At 34.6% G+C, this 22,568-nt stretch overlaps 1 protein-coding gene across 2 annotated transcripts in view; it reads right to left on the reverse strand.

Moving 5' to 3' along the window:
• Positions 1-22,568, reverse strand: part of KLHL1 (kelch like family member 1) — a 420,028-nt gene that overhangs the window by 10,126 nt on the left and 387,334 nt on the right. For both annotated transcript variants that reach the window (XM_007102521.1, XM_007102520.1), the window contains 2 exons: positions 10,746-10,958; positions 2,066-2,237 (listed from right to left, as the gene is read on the reverse strand). In XM_007102521.1, the coding sequence (XP_007102583.1) occupies positions 2,066-2,237; positions 10,746-10,958 (385 nt within the window). The remainder of the gene's footprint in view (positions 1-2,065; positions 2,238-10,745; positions 10,959-22,568) is intronic.

Genomic DNA, 22,568 nt, shown 5'->3' on the forward strand with positions numbered 1-22,568 from the left:
AGGTTGCCTATCTCCACTTCATTTAGTTGTTTTTCTGGGGTTTTATCTTGTTCCTTCATCTGGTACATAGCCCTCTGCCTTTTCATCTTTTCTATGTTTCTGTGAATGTGGTTTTTGTTCCACAGGTTGCAGGATTGTATTTCTTCTTGCTTCTGCTGTCTACCCTCTGGTAGATGAGCATTATAAAACATTTTAAATACCACTTTGCTCTTTATAAGATACTATATGATCCAAAAGAGTGTAATAAAATACAGATGGGGGAAAATGACCTTTAGGATGCTTTTACCAATTACTACTACATACATTATTTTGATTTCAATTTTAGAGCAATGATAAGCATAATGGCTCATTTCTATAAATATGTAATGAAGATATTATATCATTTATATGCCCATAAACTTCCTTTATTTAATGTTCATTTGTAAAAGTAGCACATTTAAAACATATACCACTGAACTGGTACATTTCCTTAGCAAGTCAACAATCATAGCAGTGCTCCCTTTGTAAACACTAGGGACTCAGGAAGGTAAGGAGTTAAAATATATCTTCTAAAATCTCAGTGCAATAATTACAGCTTATTTTATATTTTCTGCTCTCTGGATAAGGAATGCTTCTTTCTAACAATTAAAGTAAAACACAGAACATCACAGGACCTAGTTCTCCAAATTCTTCCTGTTTGTTCCTCCATTCCACATTTTTTCTTCCTTCTTAGCCAAATGCCTCTTCATTGGAATCAAAGGATTTTCCCTTGGGGAAGAGTAAGTTTCATAAGGCAGATACCTTAGTCTGACCATGAGGAGTCTGGTTTTGTACTTCAAAGTCAGCCTATTTAATATTGTATTTGAACACATATCATCAAAACTGGCACAATCAAGGAAGTTATGTATCTTTAAAAGTAAACATTTTTTCAAAGAAATTTACTTCAATCAAATTTTAGTCAATTTCTATGATCAAAAATAAAGCCTTCTATACATTAAGGAATAAGAGGAGATGAGGTTATTATCCTGCTTCAACTAAGTAAGACTTTGGAATTTAACTGCATCCATTGATGGAAAATTGGTTTGTTTGTTTGTTTAAATTGTTTCTCATTTTTAAGTTTCTGATAAAGGAGAGAAATAAGAAATATTGAGAGATTTGGCAAAGAAAGAAAGTATGGAGAAATTGAATATAAGGACAAAAGTCTGAAAATATACCCATTTCCTTCATTACAAGAAAGGTTATAGTAACTGTACAGCATAAGTAATTTTCCACCATAATTAAGTTGTCCTCCTCTCATCTTTCCCCAGCACTCACACACATCCCAACACAGATAGTCCAGATCTTCGACCAGATTGGGAGATTCTCTGAGCATGATCCTGAATCTCTAACTACAGTGTATGTTCAAAGGCTAACCTAAGATCAGCCAATTATTTCACTTTATCTTATTGGCCAAAGTGTTTGTCCAGGAATGAGTGCTTTATACGACAGACCATTCAAAGCTCTTTTCTGTTTGTTTTGGGGTTTCTTTTGAACAAAGAATTCTTTTATTTTCTGATTATGGCTGTGAGGATTCCCACTTGGAGTTCCCAGCAGCACCACCCAATGGAAAATTCTCTCTGCAGTGAGTAGCAATCAACCTAACAAAGATAGTCAAGCAAAAACAGGAGGCAGAAAGTTGATTTCTGTAGGTTTCCATTCTCTTATTTTTGTTATCTCTAAAACCAAGTATTTTAAAGATGAGTTTTTGTGAACAAATATATTCCACTTTTATTTTTTGCTTCATCTAATTAAAATTCAGTTCCTGTCTCTTGTTATGAATTATAATAAAGTGGAAATCTCACTGAAGCATGAATGTAACTTTCTAATATAAATTTTATTGAAGTATAGAATGCACAAGAGAAAAGTACACAAAAACATATGATTTAATAAGCTTTTTACAAAATGAACATGAAAATGGACAAAATCAATCATTTTGAGTTCAGAGTAATTCGACTAGATATATTGCTGTATGTACCCCTCTCCTCCAAAGGAAGTAAGTGAAATAAATTCTTATATGTGAAGTAACTTATGCTGGCAACAATCTTACCTGGGTCCATTCATTAGTTTGTGGATCATAGGATTCCATAGTGTTGAGGTATGTCTGCCCATCATAGCCACCAACGGCATATAGTCTGTCACCAAGGAGACAGACACCAACAGCATCTCTGGGCATACTCAAAGGAGCCACCATGGTCCATGTGTCTGTTTTGGGATCATATCTAAAATTTAAAGGTAAAGGACATAACATATTCTAGTCACATTGAACTTTTACTATATTAATTATGCCCTTTCAAAACAAGACAAGAAAAAGAAAACTTAACTTTTTTTTCTAAAAACTCAATATTTGAGCAGGTCTTCAGGAACCAATATCCACAATGTCTGGCTTTCTATAGTTTAAGGTATTTTAAAAGCATACCTAGACTCTAATTGGATGGATGCCGAGTCATCTTACAAAAATGAATATCATGATTTCTTTCCACAAGGAAGACAGATATGTAAATAACTTTTGTTCCACAGTAGAATGAGGTTCTTTAAAACAGGTACAAGAAAGTGTTATGGTCATGAAACAGAAGTAATTGTTAAAAATCTGGGAGAATTATTAAATACTTCACATTTGAAGTCTCCTTTAAATCGGGTCTGAAAATCTATCCTAAATTTGCTAGAAAGAAAGAGATATTTTCCCAAAGGAACACAAGTGTTAATAAAAATGTATGGCCAGCTTTGTGGAAGATAGGTGTGCAGTGTGGCCAGGTTCAAGAGTATAAGAAGAAGCAGTGCTTAAAAAGGTGGTTTTTGATCAGCTCATGCATTGCTTGATTCCCAGAGTAAGAAAGTATTTTGTGCTTACTCAATAGGAAAATAGGGAACCATTGAAATGAGGAAATAAGTACAACATGAACAGAGTATCTTTTAGTGACAATTACTCAGGATTCACTGGAAAGGAGAGATTGGTAAATGAAGAGATTGAAGCAGAGGGTCCAAGTATTATTATTGAATTTTAACCAAAAATAATTAAATTTCCAGAGAGGCTGATTACCATACATTACATACATATATTTTATGTGTTGGGTGGTAAGACACCAAAGAATTCCTTGATGAGTGTGCTTTACTTCAGCTAAGAAGGAATGATTAAGCCACCCTTTGCCTTTAACCTACAACTGCAAGTTCAGATACAAAACCATCTAGTAAGAACCCAGTAGAGCAAATATAAAAGAAGACTGGATGACAGCAAATTTATTCCTAGTTTGTTTTTCTACTCCAATCTTGTTATGAAGTTTTAATGCAAAAAAGAAACAAACACAAACAAGCCAAAACAACCCACCTACAGTTTATTGAAAATAAAGAAGTTTGTACAAAAGAAATGCCTGGAAGGACCCCAAGGATGTGGAATTTATATTTTGCAGAGAATATTTCTCCCAGGACATTACATGCATTTACACACCATGTCTGGAGGAGTTGTGACAGCCAAGATGATATATGTTAAATGAGAGATTGGTTGAATGCCTGAAAATCAGGACCACCTTAAAGCATAGGCTGTCAGGCAAAAAAAAAAAAGTAATTTTATACGCTGTAGTTAATAAGTGTAAAACATGACAAATAGACACAGGCACACATAGACACAAATGCAAATATGCAATCTATGCTATCAAATCTTCTTTAAGATATTTAAACTTCTACCATGAATATTTTGAAATATATAAACATAAAAACAGAGGACAAAAAAAAGGAAAGATGAGAAAAGAAAAGACACCACAAGGAATCAATTGTACAATCCACAAAGTGGAACATTTTATAAGATACCTGACTGAATTTTTCAGGGGAAAAAAAGCCCAGTAATAAAATGAATTACTAAGAAGAAGTAGCTGTTCTAAATTAAATGTGACTTTAAAATGTAACAAAATAAAGTGAGTGAAACTTACTTGGATCCCAACTTATAGGCCAACTATTAAAATATGTTTAAAGCATTTTGGAAATTTTAATTCTGGGTATCAGATTATAATAAGAGATTATTTAAATTTTTATTAGTTGTGATAATGACGTTGTGATTATGCTAAAAATGTAAAGTTCTGATCATTTTCCATTGTTTGTTTCTGGGATTAATTCATAAAGGTTTTGAGCTAAAGTAAAGAATTACTTTAAAATACTTCAGGAAAAACAAATACTGTAAAGGTGAATGGATGAAGCAATTTGGTGATGGTTGTTGAATCTGGGTAATGAATATGGGGAGTTGTTGTTTACTTTTCTGTCAGGAAATTTTTGTCATAAAAATAACTTTAAAAGGAAGAATGTATAATACTCCTAATTTCAGTGAAATGTGAATGTTCTTTATATTTTATTCATTTTCCAATAGAAGCCAGTCTGCTTTTTGTCACAATCACTTCACTTAAGTAGCTTTTCCTGAAGTCCTATTTTAGTTCCCATGTAATTATTATTCAGCTCTATAGGATTTTTTTCAGCTACTGTCTACATAGCAGACTTTATCACTTTGCAAAAAGGCAGAAGAACTGAGAAAAAAGCTAACACTAAGAGCACTAAGGAATAATAAATGCATTTCTGAAGGCTTCTGAAATTTTAAGTGAAGCTCATATAATGAAGATATTCTCATATACTCATACTTCAGGGAAAATTAAGAAAACATTAGTATGTCCTATATCTAGGTACACACTTAGAAATAATATCCTACACTTTGAAATAGATATCATTCTTTTCACATTTTACAAAATTCCTGAAGAAAAGTTAAAAAATTTAGTGCATTCTCCTAGAAGATCCAAATCTTTGAATTAAATAAACCTGTTTTCAGTGGTAGGTAACATATTTTATGTGTTTAATAGCAATCTTTTAATTTATATCTGGCAATGGTGATTATATTTAAACTTATACATATTGTTAGAAAATCAAACCAAACCAAAAGAAAAACTGAGTCCAAACCCTCCCCTCCCCACACACACACTCACACACACATTCTCTCTCTCTCTCTCTCTCTCTCTCTCTCTCCCAGATATTTATGCAGTAATCACACTAATTCAAAATTACCCCATAATTGTTATCCTTGTTCTCACATTAATGAATCTAAATTGATTTTTCTGTATTTAGAACTCCGTGGATTTACCTCTCAGCCTGGGGATACACATAATTGTTACCCCCCAAATGAAATAAACAGCATTTTTTAGCTTAGGGAAAGATCCACAGATGTATAAGCTCTTTCCAAACAATTACTAACAGTGAACACTATCATTGTCTGTTCACGTTTTTGACAAAATTTTGTTCTAAGCATTCTTTTTTTGCCTCGGGTTGCCTGTTTATAAAAAGAAAGAAAGAAAAGAAAAAGCGGATGGGGGGCGGCTGCTGTCTTTTTGCATTTAGGCTGTCTGCCTTTCCTACGTCTCACCTTGGCCTTCATGGTCAGAACGTGAGCTCTGCATCAAGGACTCTATTTAAGTTTACAGCCCTCAGGAAAAAGATGCATTCGTATATAGTGGCTAAAATTGGCTGTAAAATGAAAGCTTGCCAAAGGCATATGACAACCACAAAACAAAAGTTAGTTTCTCATTGAAACTCCACCTTGAAATTTTTGAGGTACCATTACTTTTTCAAGCATTGTTAGTTCCACAATTAGAAGATAAAAGTTTATCTTAAGTTTAATGGACAATATAACTAGATTTCCGCTCCCCCTTTCAACAGTTTTTGCTTATTTTTATACAAACGTATTTTTAAAAGTTAATTTGATTTCAACTTTTCTATGAAGGTGTATGAAAAACTCTATTTTGACTAGGTCATATTCCATTGCATCTACTCTTCAAGGTTGAAGGGAGGAGAGATGAGCCGGTGACAGAACCGGAGAAAGCAAGGACCCACTAAGCAACTCCGACTCCTCTCAGGTGTAGCTTTCTCCTGAAAGTTTTAAAAATTATTTAAGCTATTGTCAATCAACAGAACATGGAGCATACACAGAAGATCTTAATGCTAGTAAAAACTCACTTTTAAAATAAATATCTTTAACTGTTCAAAACTAAGGAGAAATAGATTCTTTATGTAATTATTTTCTGTACTCATATAATAGAAAAATTTACTAGTGCTGTGAGCCCAAATTATGTGTTTTTAAATACCTTTCTCAATGTGAAAATGAATTTCAGAGTTTGATACCAGCGTTGATAACCTTCCATCTATATAAGACATCACATGTTTCATCTTTTCATGTACATCTACTTTCCACAGAATTGTTCTCCTTCCTCCAAAGCTTGCAGATAAATTACCATGATGTCAGCATTACAGGCAGAATATCCCAGGACAACAGATTACTTTGTCACTCCCTGTGTCCAGCTGAGCACTTCAAAGATAACACTTGCCTCATAAGCTACTGAGGCAAATATTAATCACAAATATAAATTAGTATGGCTATGGTATAGGTTAACAATTATTGCATCCACTTATAAAATAAGGGCTTTATATATGTAGACTGTCATAGGATCTCCATCTGTTGTATATATTTCTACCAGAAATTTGAACATAATTTGTTATCAAAGAAGTAGCAAAGATTATGCATGCACAATAATAGAAAAACAAAGGCAAAAAAATATATATTTTCATGCTGCATTCATTTGGCTGGTTCCAACAGTAAGATCTTAAGAAGAATAAAAAGAAATATTTATTATAAAGTAAAAAAGTGCCTACCTAACATTTTAACTTTAAACAATTCAAGCAATTACATTTTTGTAGAAAATTTAGGATCTCACATATCAAAAAATGTGAATTAATATATTAATGTGCTACTTAAGGCCTAGGATAGCATCCATAATTTAAATAAAAAGTAAGTCTCTCTTTTATCATCTCTCTTCAGTGTTCAGGAATTCTTGGATTATGTCTAAACCAAAAGGATGAAATGAGAAATTAAGAGAAATGAAAGAATCCAAAATTCCATACTTACTCTATATATTAATGTTTATGGTAATCTGAAAAGAATTATTTAAGTAGATAATGTATTATCCATGTATGTCAAACAGCATATCTTAAATTATTTCATTTTTAACAAAGATCTAAAGATGATAAAAATAGAGTCATATCCTGACAGTAATAAGTTAAATACTGTTATTTTAGATGACTTTTTCTGTTATGACTGGAGTAGATTTTGGTAGACTTTGAAAAAAAGTTGTATATTTATTATAAGTTATATATCAATATTGTGATTGTAGTTAATAGTGTTTGGTTGATAAGATATAATGATACAATTTTCAACAAATATATGAATAATTGCTTAATATTTTAGCCTCAATCAAAAATTTTCTGTCTATTGAAGATATGCCTAAAGTATATGTAAATCATGAATCCTCAGCCAGTGATGATGCAATGGGTGTTCACATGCAAATAGAGAAGTAATAAATCAATATTTATCTACTTATCTTTCCATCAGTCCATCCAAACATTCATCCATCCATCCATCCATCGCTCTATTTATCCCTTTTAAAACCTGTCTATCTTTTCTTCAGTCCATCTGAACATTCATCCATCCCTCTATCCATCCCTCTTAAAATCTCTATCTATGTCTCTATCTACCTACCTACTTATTTACAGTATACCTCATAATGTTTTCCTTGTGAGAAATTTGAGGCCTCTTTTTCTTGGTGTCTGACTGATTTAATAAATGCTTGTTAAGTGCTTACTCAGTGCCAGGAATTGAGCCAAATGGAGGAGTATAGGCATAGACAAGACAATCTTGGCCAGCACATAGAATCTAGTTTAGTGGAAAAATTGATATAAAACAAATAATTTTTTCATTATGTTGATAATTCGTACAAAGGAAAACTGCATTGCACTTTCAGGTCAAATGTGTATTATGAAAAGTTTCCTCTGTCTACTCTAAGGGAAAAAGATTGGAGGAAGCAAGAGTGGATATTACAAAGGCAGGTTTAGGAGGTTCCTTTAATCTTGACACCCCTTTCCTATCATGTCTCATTACTGGAATGTAGATTCAAGGGCAAAGGTTGTCCTGATCTCTTATTAGCCAGCAGTGGAACTGATGGCTTTGAGTATATTTTCTGATCCATTGCCTGATTTCCAGCTTTGTGATCTCAAAGTTCTAATTATTCATTTCTTTATCCCCTTTTTTCTAATACATTTTAAGCTCTATTTAGTACAGTGAAAGCACACACAAAACAATATTTATTGAATAAGTGAATAGATAGATGAATGTGCTTTTTCTAATGAATTGCACCTTCTGGGTCTAAATTCTGCTAGAACTTACTGCATTTTTGCACACTGCTTTTGTCCACTAAGATGCTCTCACTAGAGTGAGGCTTGGCTACAAAATTAGTTTTTACTGTTCCAGAAACTATTCTAAACTTCATGTTCTTACTCAGTCTCTGCTTTCTTATCTGTTTTGATTTGAAGTACCAATGTTCCTTGCATTTAAGAAAACCTGACTTTACAATTTTTGATAGGTGCTATATAACTGTACTTTGCTACTTCATAATACCTTTACACTTCTATAAGTAATCATTGTCATATAACATTTGTCTATCTACTTATTTATCTATAAAACATAACATTGTACATTACCTGCTATTCCTAATGGTTTGTTTGCCTATGATTATATACTAAGAAACATTCCTTACATTACACGTGCAAAGTAATTCTACAGGGGTACCATTATGTAAAATCATCAATATAGAATATATCTTATAGAAATTGTAAAAAATGCTGTTAATCTGACACATGGTATGGGCTCGGATAAGAATCATGATGATGCTGTGCTTCTGCATTACTTAAGCTGTTCATCCCCACTGAACTCCTATAACTTAAAATAGTTATGCTTAATTAAATAAAATTTTGCACCATAAATGTATTCCTAGACTGAATCCTTTATGCCTCTGCTCACAAACAACATTTTAATGCATTAGAGAGTAAACTTAGAAAATAATGTGTATGAAATATCATTTTACTAGGGGCATTTATATACTTGCCATAAAAGTAGCAGCCTCATCATGTTCATTTTCTTTGTCATTTTTTCCCAAGAATTTAGCAAAGGAAAATGTGAATAACCTGTCATTCTATTTGCAGTGTTTTTTAAAATAAACGGTTGCATGTTTGTGTTTATAAAAGCATACATCTATTAATTTGGACTCTGACCACTGTCCTCACTGTAGCACCTATAGTTCCTAATTTCATTGGACAAGAGAACATTGAAGTGCAACTGTGGTGAGCTTAATGCCATCTTCTATGTATATATAGCCATAAATCTACAGTCCATTTCACAGAGTAGCAATGTTGTTAAACATTTCTGTATTTTATGCAAGAAGTGGCTTAAGTTTGAACAGAGCCTGTTCACAAAAAGCTATCTCTTGCCAATGGCCTTATTCTCAGTAAAAATGTTCATGTATCCTAAGAATAAATTATCATAAATGAGAGAGAGCCCCTTTCTTCCACTGACTATTCCACTATCAAGCATGGATATAAAGGATTTGGTTTCTTAATATTAAGAGGAAAATTACTGTGGACATCAGTGTGATCCTCCAGACATCTGTTCCTGTCCCAGGTACAAGGTCAGATATTGTCTTCCCACACTCTGAAGTTTTCTGTGGCCATGTGACTGAGTTGTCATCAAAGTATGAACAAAGGAGAATTATATTACTTGAAGATTGAATCTTTAAGAATGCATAAACAATGTAGTACTATTCTCTGGCTTTTCCCTTCTGACATGAAGACCAGCGGTGCCCATATTTTAGCTTATGTCATTCTGGGTACTAGAGTAATAATATCACATGGACACACAGCATGAAAAAAAAAGAGCATTATAGTATTAAGTCACTAAAACTTTTGAAGTTATTCATTAAGGTAGAATTAATTATCCTATCCCAGGTGATAAAAAAAATTATCCTCAATATTTCCTAATCTCACTTCCTCATGTATCAGCATGTTTCCTTATGTAATAGAAAATATCACTGTAAGTTTCTCTAACTCTCTAATCCTTACTTCACATGACATAAAAGTGCTAAGAGATCCACATCCACTAAAGAGAATTCAACCACAACCATGCCAGGAAGTGTGTGGATAGTTGGACCAAGACTGAAGCCAAGGTAAATTTTCACTCCAGCCTCTGTGCACCTGCCATTTTTAGGAAGGAATTAAAAGAGGATCTATACTTCTTCTATACACCAGGATAATAGGCAATATAGTTCTAATAAGCCTGTCTTACATTAAGAAAGGTATGGTATAAAACAAAGTTCATAATTCACCTTTACGAATTGGAAGAGAGTAGTAGAACAAATAAGACAGGATGAATAGAACAGATAAAATAAAATATCAAATTAAAAAAAAAGAATTAACAGACATTCATGCATTTTTAAAATTATTTAAAACTGTATTTTAATAGACCTTTTAAAACATATTAATGACAAGTTTAAAGATAACTTTAGAATTATGTGAAAATAAATTGTAGGTTTTTTAAAAATATTAGTTGAAAAGAACGGAAAAAAAGAAAGAAGGAAGGAGGGAGGGAGGACGGGGAAAGAAAAAATAAAGTAAGGCATAAAGTGGTGTGTGTGTGTGTGTGTGTGTGTGTGTGTGTGTGTGCGTGCCGTGTGCACGTGGGCACGCGCACGAGCGAAACTAATAAAGCAGCTCTAGGAGTTGAATTTACTTTCCTAAATTATGCAGATTTTATAATCGCTTGCATTAGGTATCAATGTAATTTGCATTCTTTCTTTCACTTTAACCGTGCCTTGGGGTCTTACCTTTCTACGTAATCTAGCAGCCGAGAACAGTGGTTTGAAGCAGGAGCATCATGACCTCCTACTGCATAAAGAAAACCATCACATGTGGCCACTCCAACACCCCCTCTTCGTTTACACATTGGAGCACACATGTTCCACTTATTTGTGTGAGGATCATAATATTCCATTGAACTCAAACAGGAACTTCCATCACGACCTCCAACTGAATACAACCTAAAAACACAATTGGGCAAACGTGATTTAGTATTATGTGATTTAGTATTAATACTAAATTTTTATTTGTATGACCAAATAAAGGAAAGGAAAAGTCCTTTACAAATAAATTTTCAATCACAGCATGAGCCTCAAATGTGTTAAAAATATATTACTTCACATGGAAATTTTTGTTAAAGGAACATTAGAGCTAATTACATATACCTGAATCCCATGATTTTAATAAGCTGTATACTAGATGAAATTAAGATGATAATTTTCTAACCTCTTTATTTCTAGAATGTTCGATTAAAACTATTTTTGTGTAAATAATTAAATCATCTAATGCATTATTTTAATAAATATTGATGAATGCCTATTTTAAAAATAAGATATATTTATCTTCAATTTTTCTTGAAAATGAGCATAATCAGAAGAAAATCGATTATCTTACTTGTTGGTCAGCAACTGATTTTGCTGTTGATTTTGCCAGTAGGTAAATCATGCCTATTTCTTGTGTTCTGTATTCACAGTTTAGAACACTAAATAAGTGGAATAATTTAAACACATATTGTCATAACACTAGCTTTCTTAATCAGCGCCTATGCTATAGCTAATGTGTTATCTGGATAGACAAAACTTTATAGGAAGAAAGAGTACAATGATATTAGCCTGATTGAATATTGTTGAAACTTACTTGATACACTTATTTTGCTATTTCATTACTGATAAGTATGATAGGAACCCAGGAAAAGAAATATTACAGCACACATGGTACTTAAAATACATTCATAGAATACAAAAGTAGAAATACATTATCTATTCCTAGTAAAAACATTCTTGCTTATTTAATAATAGCCATGAAGTTTGTATCACAGAAAGGTACAGAGTTGAATTTATTTATTTACTCATTTATTCAACACATAACTTTGAATGCCTAGTATATGTCACACACCATCCCAAATTTTGTGAATATATCCATGAACAAAACAGGAAACAACTCCTTGCACTCAATTGTACTAGGAGTGATATAGACATAATACACACAGTAAACACACGTATTATATACTACTAAGGGCTGTAGACACATAGAGCAGGGAAGTGGGGTCAGGAGTGCAAATGGTGGGAGTGGGAGTTGTAGTTACAAATTTAAATATATGATCAAAAAAGGTCTCATTGAGAAGGTGATGTTTGCCCCAAAACTTGAAGAAGATGGTAGTGTTTGTAGGTGAGTTCAGGAATATCTCTGGGGGAGAAGATTTGAGGTCGATTGAACAGGTTAGTGCAAAGTTCCAGGGGCAGCAAGGAAGCCAGAACAGCAGGAGCAGAGATAGTGGGCGGGGTAGCAGAGGAGATGATGGGTGGGGATAAAGGGTGGGCCTCACACAGGTGTTTAGACATTTGTCTAATGTCTAAAACAAATGTAGACATTTTCCCTAAGTGGAACAGGAAGCCATGGGAGGATTTTGAGTAGAGGAATGTTATAACTTGTTTATGGTTTAATAAGAATAGATGTCATGAAATTTTTTCTTTACTAGTGGACATTATGCTTAATATATTGGTAAACAGACTTAATTCTAACTAAGTAAAGGCATAGGAAGACATTATTAGTATATAAAATAGTTTAGGCCTTAGATTTAAAAATTCATCCTCTACTATTCTTTAGTAAGTCTAAAATATGATTTTTAAACTGACTTCAAATCCTGGAGATTTTTTTCAGATGTTTATATTTCTCTCAATGTCTGCCATGAAAAAATACTTTTGATTGCCCAAGTATTCCCATTATGGATGTAATGCCTCTTTGTTTGATTACTCACAAGTTGTCTGCTGGCTCTCAGTCTTGCAATATGCTGAAATTAACCAATAGGAACAATTTAAAGGACAAGTATTGGACAATTTAGCTTGCAAAATCACCTAGAAGTGAAATGATTATTCACTTGGAAGTTTTTATCATCCTAAATGCTTCACAAAATCTGAACTTTATTTCTGTTTCATTTAAATTGAAGATCTAACTCAAAAGAAGTATGCTATAATATTGAGATATTGTTATTAAAACTTAGCAAAATAACTTTTTGCAGAGATTTTATTTATTGGTTAAGTACCTTAATGAAGGGCCACTAGCACAGTCCCTGGTACATAGTTTACATATAAGAAAAGTATTCCCCTTTTAATTTTCTATTGTTTTAATGGAATGGTTGACTTCAAGCTACTGTGTTTATTCATACACATTATAGTGACAAATTATACTGTTGCTTTATCTGAACCCAGCATTGCTGATACTAAAATAATTCTATACAATACTTTATAACACTTTTCTGAAATTATTAAAGAAAGCTAACATATACAAATATATAGCTAAATGTGTATAAAAATAATGATAATTAATTAAACATATTACTCACATTATAGAAGTCAAATACTGAGCCTATTAGCAAGCCTTGTATTTGAAAATAAAATGTACCTTAAATTTCACAAGTTACAACATCACTGACTTCTTAATATAATTATATATATATTATAAACCACTATTTATTCAATCTCTCTGCCTTTTGTGTGAACCCTCTCCTAATAAAACTCAGTAACACATGGGTTTATACAAAAGAAATTTATGTAACACCTTTATAAAAATGATATAATATCTGACAGTTTCTTTAGTAAAATAAATGTTTGATACATCATAGCTGTTATTTTATAAATTATTTACTAAAGCCTAAGCTAGGTTATCAGGGTTTTATTTCATTTGGTAAATGTCCCTTTTAATGTTCTGCCTATTATATAGTCTACAGATTAACAGTGAAATTATTGTTGTTTAGATAAAGTAATATAAATTATTAATACTAGAGCAAAATTGGTTGAAAAGAATAAATACACTACATGTTTTCCTCAAAAAAGCTTTGCAAAAGAAATGAGAAAATTGTAATTGTATAGAAGAGATAAAGCATCCCCAAAGGGGATGCTTTATGGAGTAATTATTAAAACCAACAGATGAATTTCAATACTTGAAAATATTTTGCAGCTAGAATAAATGTTGCAATGTACACACAAAAATTCATGGACAATTATCCAAGGTTATCTTCTCAGATCTCCTCTTACAATCTATTTAATCATAGTTTAGACTGATTCCCTGTTTTGTTTAACTACGACGACAAATTAGATGTTGAGAATATGAAGAGCAGAGAAGGATCTGATACTAGAAGTAAATGCACTGACAACATAAGAAGTGACAGCAGACAGTTTCACGGCAAGAAAGGAAACAGGACATTTTAACTTAGAGTTGAAAGATGAGTAGAAATTTGTAAGATGAAGAAATAGGGGAAAGCATTACATACAGGGAAAGCATTATGTATGAAGACAAGGGACACGAAAGGTCATAGCCGGTGATAAATAGAGTGGCAAGTATGTCATATTGGTGGAACGGGTGGTAGTGAAGGAAGGGAAGAAGAGATATGGCTGGTAGGATGAAAAGATTAGACTGAGAATGAAGGGGATTGTATGCCATGCTATGGAGCTGGAATTTCATTCAGAGGCAATGAGAAAAGGGCAGAAAAACAACATTCTTAAGAGACATCACTGTCATAGGTCTGTTTGCTGTGAACATTGACCTGTATATCCCTCCTTGCATGCCAAAAATTGGCAGGAGGTCAGAAATACCCCTGACTTAAGTAAACTCTTCTAGAATTTTGCTGAGAATGAATGAGTCTTCGCTACCCCTTTCATAAGCTTATGTGTTTATTCAGCCTACAGAAAAGTTTTATATAAAGTTTAGCAAAAGGTCTTCCTGTTTTGAGATCTAGTTGTCAGGTGCCTATCTCAGCACTATGTATTTTATATTCTAGTACAGGTATACTTCATTTTATTTATGCATGATTTATGCACTTATTGCATTTGATTGTGCTTCACCTTATTGAGTTGTGCAGGTATTGCATTTTTCTTTTTTTAACAAATCAAAGTTTTATGGTAATCCTGCATTGTCAGATGACGGTTAGCACTTTTTGGCAATAAAGTATTTTTTAAATTAAGGTAAGTAGATTGTTCTTAAAAACATAATGCTATTGAACACTATAAACTATGATATAGTGTAAACATAACTTTTACATGCACTGGGAAACCATAAACTCCATGTGACTCCCTTTATTGCAATATATACTTTATTGTCGTGGTCTGGAATCAAACCTGCAATGTCTTCGGGGTATGCCTGTCCATACATTATGTCAGTAGGAAGAAAAAAATTCTGCATTAGTTAAGATATGGGTTCAAATGTGTGTAAAGTGGCTTTGCAGGTAGGTGTTGAGACCCAGGTTGCTTTCAACTTTCAACCTATCATCTGTAGGATATGACCCTTTATCAAGAACTGTGAAGAGTGAAATTTTACCAGACCTGAAAGCTAACAAATTAGCCTACCACAGTTTCATAGATGCTGGTAAAGGACACAAGATTCTGGGATCAGAAAGAAATGACTGTTTCTCATGCACAACAGATGGAATAAGCTCCATGTTCACATGGGTACCACCTGTCCCTCCAAGTCCCACCAGGGTGATACAGAGAGATTCAGGTGAATGCTTATTTACATAGAGGACTTTTCTCACATCTGGAGTTTAGGAACTGCTAATCCTTAAAGGGGCTGCCAGCAAACCTGTCCAATCATTGCTTTGAAGGTAGCTATTACCTTTATTATTGCGTTCCTGCTCTCTCAAGGAGCAAACCTGCTCTCTGCCCAAAAGAAAGACACTATCTCTACCTTCCAAAGCTGTTCGATTTACAAATATCCTTGAAAAGATGTTGAAAAAAGTTGCCAATATTTTTGCTTGGAAAATGTGCAGGAATGTTAAAAATACATGGAGAATTGTCTACAAACCCTCTGGTCCTGAAGGTGGAGTCCTAGCTATCACAGCCACAGTTCAAACAGAAGGATGAAGGAAAAGTGGAAGAAGGAGCGCATCCTCTCCCTTTAAGAATCAATCTTTTAAGTTGCACTACTCACTTTTTACATCCCGTTGGCCAGAACTTAGTTACATGACAATACCTGACTGATCAGGTGCTGGGAAATGTTATCTTTATTTTAGGTGGCCACTTGCCTAGCTAACAGTGCTGTGTATACTGTCATATAAAAAGGAATGAATGACTATTAAGAGCCAATTATAACTTTCTGTCACAGCACTAGATCTTTTCCAGCCCTGTGTGCCATTGTGCATTCTGTCCTAAGTACCTTGTTACTATATAGGGTGGGTTACTGTTCATTCATCGCTCATTAATCAATTCAGGTATGTCTCCACTAGAAAGTCTTTTTGATACCACTTTGTCTTTTCCCCAGAAATTTAATGTTATTTATAATCTTTATACTAGGGAAAGTTATTTAATATGTGGTATACTTTATCACTGGTACATAACTTCAGGAATGGCTATAGAAAGTGTGGTATAACACCTTTGATGCAACTCTCTAGATCCAGAACTTTGTTTGATCCTTTGTTTCCTAATTGATGGAGAACTCTTTCATCTGACCCCATGATAAGGCTTGTCATTCCGGCTATCAAAATACTCCTGCATGTACCTTTCAGTGAATAATTTCCATGAGAGGTACTAGTTGAGTGCCTGAGAGTACAGTGAGTGGGATTTCAGTAAGCTTACACATCAGGCTGCTTTTGTTCCCACTTACTAAGAAATGTTGGTACATGTGGCAAACTCAGTCTGAGACTCTGTTGTTGTGTATTGGTTTGCTATGATTTCAAATCCACTTATATATGATGAAAAAAAAATGAAGTTGTTTTTAGAAGTAAAGTTGTTTTGATATAAGAATGAAGTAAGTTGTGTCTGGATGTCATCTTCTCATCTGTCCTTGATTGATAAGCACTTAGTAGCTCAGCTACTGAGGGGCCCCAGCTGGGGGCTTTTCAATAAAAACTTGTGGAGAAGCAACTCTGGCAAAGGGGACATTTAGACTATAAATACACAGAGTTCTTGAACGCTATCCCAGAGTTTCAGTCTGGACAAAGCTACCCTTTGCTAATTTAGCTCTTGGAAGATCTTGGGCATTAGTTTCTGCTATGATAAAGAAGACTTCTTTATCAGCCAGTGGTGATCCCCAGGAATATCAGCCTGTCAACACCACTGCCATCGTTCCCTAGCAACATGCTCTAGCAACTGAGAGACTTTTATTTTTCCACTGGCAGCTGCAAATCAGCTCTTGGTTGGCAAAACCAAACCGCCTCTTCCAGAAACCAAAACTCATAGAAAGAGTACACTTCAAGTAAATTTCGACTTTATTTCTATCTTCTCCTCTTGCCTTGAACAATAGTGTATTTCATCTACCATGGGTGTGTAATTCCTTTATTGGTTTATTAAGAGACACGACCCTGTATGCTATTGGTTTGTGAAATTCCTATAGTGAAGCTGTGTTTAAACTACTGGCAAAGACAATCTCAGTCCCCGAGCACAATTTGCTGCCCCAAACAAAACGGACTTGCTGTCATTATAGCATATGGCTAACAGAGCCCACTTACCTTTATTTATTAGAACGTGCCTATATTTCCTAAAAAATCTCTGACAATTATAAATACAGAAATTAATTTAGGTTAATGAATTGCATCCCACCCAACTTAGTAGAATTTACTAACCCAAAACCTGGTAGAAATGGTCACTTCAATTTTACTCCCTCCATGTTTCCTTGCCAGCCCCCACTCTACACCTGTTACAATTCTGAATTTCTTTCTTTTGATGTTTCTTATTTCCCTTATTAATATAATGTAAGCTAAGGGCAGATTTGATTTATTTTCTCTGATATATCATCATTGCAAGTATCTATTTGTAATTTTTTTAAAAAATGAATGAAGCAAGCACTCATTTCCAGTTCTTGAAAAAGAATGATGTATGAATGGAAGTTGTCAAAGAAAAGGCACCTGTTTAAGTTCCACTGAAATAAGATATTGACAAATTGCAGAGAAAAGTATCAATCCTGTGTCTTGGGAACGCAAAAGACAGAACGATTATTTTTAAATTGGTGAATTTTAAAAGGGTTAATGGAAAAGGTACAGATTAAACTAGGCTTTGGGTGACGGAGATATTACAAATAATCTCACTTAGGTTTTATTTAGGTAAAGGCACATCTTAATATATTTTTAATGCTTTCTTACACTATTGTTCTCAAGTACAATAAACTGAATTCTGTTAGTACCAATCTTGCCACATGGAATTTAACGCACATAGAGATCTAGAGTTGTGTTAGGCTGTCACTCTAGAGAGTTTTCAAATGTATCCAAAGACCAGATGAAAATCTGAGGAGAGAAACTAAATGGGCAGTGGACAGTCACAAGTTATTAAGAAAAAAATGGAAGGGAAATCTGGGGAGAGAGATGAGTATGTAAAAATGCAAAAGAGTGTGAACATCAAGCCGTTCTTTGTTTGGGACATAGGGTGGCTGTAAGGCAGGTGGTTAAGAGAGAAGACTGGAGAAGGAAAGAGAGGTCTGTTTCATAAAACCACTGAATTATAAATTAAGGAGTTTGGCAGTAGCTATGCTCAAGTAGGGAGCCAAAATGAATTGTCTTCTTGAGATAGGCTGGGTCTTGAGACCTTTGCTGCAGTGCTTGTAAGAGAGGCTGGGACCTGGACCCTTTGCTGCAGTGCTTGCACCTGGACAAATGTCTCCTCCAGCAGCAAAATACAAAGAAATTAGAAGGGACTAAAAATAGCTGCATGCATGTACAGTTGGGGCAAATTATGAACAAGAAGATACAAAAAGACCAAAAAAACAGGGTGTTGGGAGCAAAAGCAGGGTACTGTATATGCACCTTGCACACAGCACCACCAAGGGGGTGGACAGACCACCCAAGCCACCTCTCCAGCCCAATCCTGGACCCACCTGTATCCCATATAAAGAAGAAGCTCGCCTTTCCTCATAGAGCAATCAAGGAAAACTGTTACTTCATGCTGCAGCAAGAACCCCAATAAAGCCTTGCCTGAATTTCTTGCCTGGCCTCTTATCAATTTTTATTGATTGAGGAGGCCAAGAACCCTGGTCAGTAACATTCTGTTGCTATACATTTTAATTCTGAGGCATGATTTATCAAGTAATCCTTCTGAACCACTGGAATGCATCTCAGCCAGTCTACTTTTGTGATGAAATTCTAATAATTTTATAGTTTCCTTGAGCAATTATAAATTATTCTTCAGCCAGGGTGATTTTTACAAAATTGAAATACAACCATGTTGCTGACCCTTTTTAAACCTTTTATAATATTTTTACCTTAACCAAGTTGCTATGACCTAGAGGCTGGCTTTCTATCAAATCTATTGGGGCCACTCTTCCTCATTATATTCCAGCTAAACTCAACTTTTCCTCCTTTTGTTTGCAATTCACACTCAGGAACTGAACACAGCTTGTTCCTTCTCATTGCAATTCTTCCTCACTTTCTTCAAATCTTATCAATCAAGTTCCAGCTTAGAAATCATTTCTTCCAGAAGGCAAATCACAAACCTCCTAAGACTATTAACAGCCCTCAGTGAGACTCAGCAAACAAGTGATTTTTTAAAAATGTGTGAATTTAAGATAATACAATTTTAATACAAACTGCTTGTAATAGGGAAAAACAAATCTGACTCCATATTAAATGTTTCTTTTACTTTAACCTTTGTGTTCTATTGCTTTTGCTTGAGTTAAGAATGTTGCCTATAGCTTGAAATATACGGAATGGCCTATTCTCAAAGATCTGACCTTTAAGGGTGTGACACTTTTCCATTCATATAGAGATAAAATGTTGCAGAACAGAGATTAACATTTGTTTTGCTGGTGGTTTACAGGAACATCTTGGCCTGACCTATGTGGACAGCCGCAAGAACAAAGGATTCCCGTACCAAGAAGTTTGCAACAACCAACCACGCCCCTTCCTCACCTTGCCTTTAAAAATGCATTGCTGAAATCCTTCAGGGAGTTTGGGGTTTTGGGGGGCATTAACTACCCATCTCCTTGTATAGCCCTGCAATAAACGTTTCTCTGCTCTTAACTCTGCTGTTTTGTTTTATTTGGCCTCACTGTGCCTCAGGCACATGAACTTGCATTGGGTGACATGTTTATCATAGGAAAGCTTTTACAATTTTGGGTTAATTTTTAAGAAAAAGAGTATCAAAGTTTGGATACAAAAATAGAAATGGTCTTAGGGAGCACCACGTAAGTGACAGGGCTCGAGGCATAATAAGGTACAGTGCTAGATATTGGGATGTACTGGAGAAAACAACAGACATGACCCCTGTTCTCATGATATTTCAAACTGTATAAACTTCAGACTGCACAGAAATAGCAGCTTCTTCATGTGTATTATTAACATGAGGTTTTGAATGACTGAGTAAATCAGTTTTGCCCTGGTGAATCACGAAAAAAACACAGTTTTTAAAATCTGTTTTGCAGATTCTCCAAGGACCAGAGCATACATTTATTAAAATTCAGGACTATTTATGGATGTGTTCAGGCAGTATGAGTATCTGCTTTTTGAGTTTACTCAGGAAATAAAGGGAAACAAACCAGAAAGACCTTTTAGTTACAAAGTAAAGTTTGAAAGAACAAACCTAAGGCACAGAGCAAATAAGAAACAAAAATAGTTACTAGTGTAGATATTATTTGGAGAGTCTGATGTTTTATATGGTCTCTCTCCACACCAGAATGTCTATTTACTGTTTTGTTGTATTTCCTTTATGCATCAAGTAAGTCTGTGGCTGTGCTGGCCTAAGATGATATATCTACGACTTAGCTTAATCTGTCTCATTGGATGACTGACCAAAATGTTTCATAAAATTAATATAATTTTGCTCTTGAATCCATCAGAATACACTCATTATTATTTTTTTTTTTTTTTGCCGTACGTGGGCCTCTCACTGTTGTGACCTCTCCCTTTGAGGAGCACAGGCTCCGGACACGCAAGCTCAGCAGCCATGGCTCACGGGCCCAGCCTCTCCACGGCATGTGGGATCTTCCCGGACCGGGCGTGGGCCTCTCACTGTTGTGACCTCTCCCTTTGAGGAGCACAGGCTCCGGACACGCAAGCTCAGCGGCCATGACTCACGGGCCCAGCCTCTCCACGGCATGTGGGATCTTCCCGGACCGGGGCACGAACCCGTGTCCCCTGCATCGGCAGGCGGATTCTCAACCACTGTGCCACCAGGGAATCCCTACACTCATTAATTTTAAGCCATGAACCAATGCCTTGTTTTTCTACAACAAAAGGTATCATTAATGATCTAAACTCAGGAGGGCTGTTCACTGGTTTTTATTAGCCTTAATTGGGAAAATTATTCAAAATAATATTCAGAGAAGCAACAGTCAGGTTAGAATGACACATTAGTGAGATGTGAAAATTAAACAAGAAGTAAAAAAAGTCATGTCAGTAGAGGTGAGAGAAAAATAAACAGCTGTCAGAGGGTCATGTTGAAACAATTTTCTGATGTGGGTCTGAAGTGAAAGGTCACTTGCTAGTGATTATGTTTTTCTCTTAGTAAAACAGGAAAAGCAACCAGACAGTAAGAGAAAGTCATTAAACCACAGAATTTTGAGGCCATTAAATCACACTCAAGGGAATTAAAAAATAACCCAAATGAGGTCTATACTATTCTGATTTAAAGGAGAAAGATTATTTGAAGTATAAATGAAATCATTCCAGGGCTTCCCTGGTGGCGCAGCGGTTGCACGTCCGCCTGCCGATGCAGGGGAACCAGGTTCGCGCCCCGGTCTGGGAGGATCCCACATGCCGCGGAGTGGCTGGGCCCGTGAGCCATGGCCGCTGGGCCTGTGCGTCCGGAGCCTGTCCTCCGCAACGGGAGAGGCCACAGCAGAGGGAGGCCCGCATACCACAAAAAAAATAAATAAATAATAAAATGAAATCATTCCAAACATTTTCATAAATTGGGGTTAAAATTTGGGAAAATGTACTTAATTAAAATGTAAACAATTTTAAGAACAAAAACTTTAAATACTCTCGCACTCTGATATTTGGTATGAAGAATGTTGTTAGAGTAAAACAGGATTTCTTAGGATATTAAATATCCTAGCTGACCAAAAAGATACAAGGACCACAAAATGATACAAATGGTGAATTCCATATAAAGCTAATTTAAAAGGGAAGAAATTGGATAAAAAAAATTCAGTTATAACACATGAAAATTTGCTACAAGACTATCCATTAAAAATATTTATTAAAATGTTATCTCATTTATTTCTGATTAAGTTTGGAGATTTGTAACAAAACACATATATATAAACATATTTCACAGTAAAATATTAAGGAAGGGTCACAAAACTATAATGCAAAGTAATTATAAAAAATCTAGAATAAGATAACTAATATATTAAAACTTCAAAATAAAGTGTGTGTGTCTTGGGTGTGTTGTGTGTGTTGTGTGTGTATGTATGTCTTCTCATTACAGAATAATGTAACAAATGAATAATAATAAGGAAAGGGTAAAGATATTTCTCATCTTTGTTGAGCAAATTTGCTATGTCAATTAGACACCCATTTCCTAAAAGATATGAGGTGAATCTATATATTAGCATCAGCGTAATTGGTGAGAAAAAGTCACTAAATGTACTCTCAAAAGCAATTTAAGAAAATATACATGTAGTGATACAAGAGATTTTTAAGGTAAAACAAT

The sequence above is a fragment of the Physeter macrocephalus genome, chromosome 13 (assembly GCF_002837175.3).
Source record: "Physeter macrocephalus isolate SW-GA chromosome 13, ASM283717v5, whole genome shotgun sequence".
NCBI classification, from domain to species: Eukaryota; Metazoa; Chordata; class Mammalia; order Artiodactyla; family Physeteridae; genus Physeter; species Physeter macrocephalus.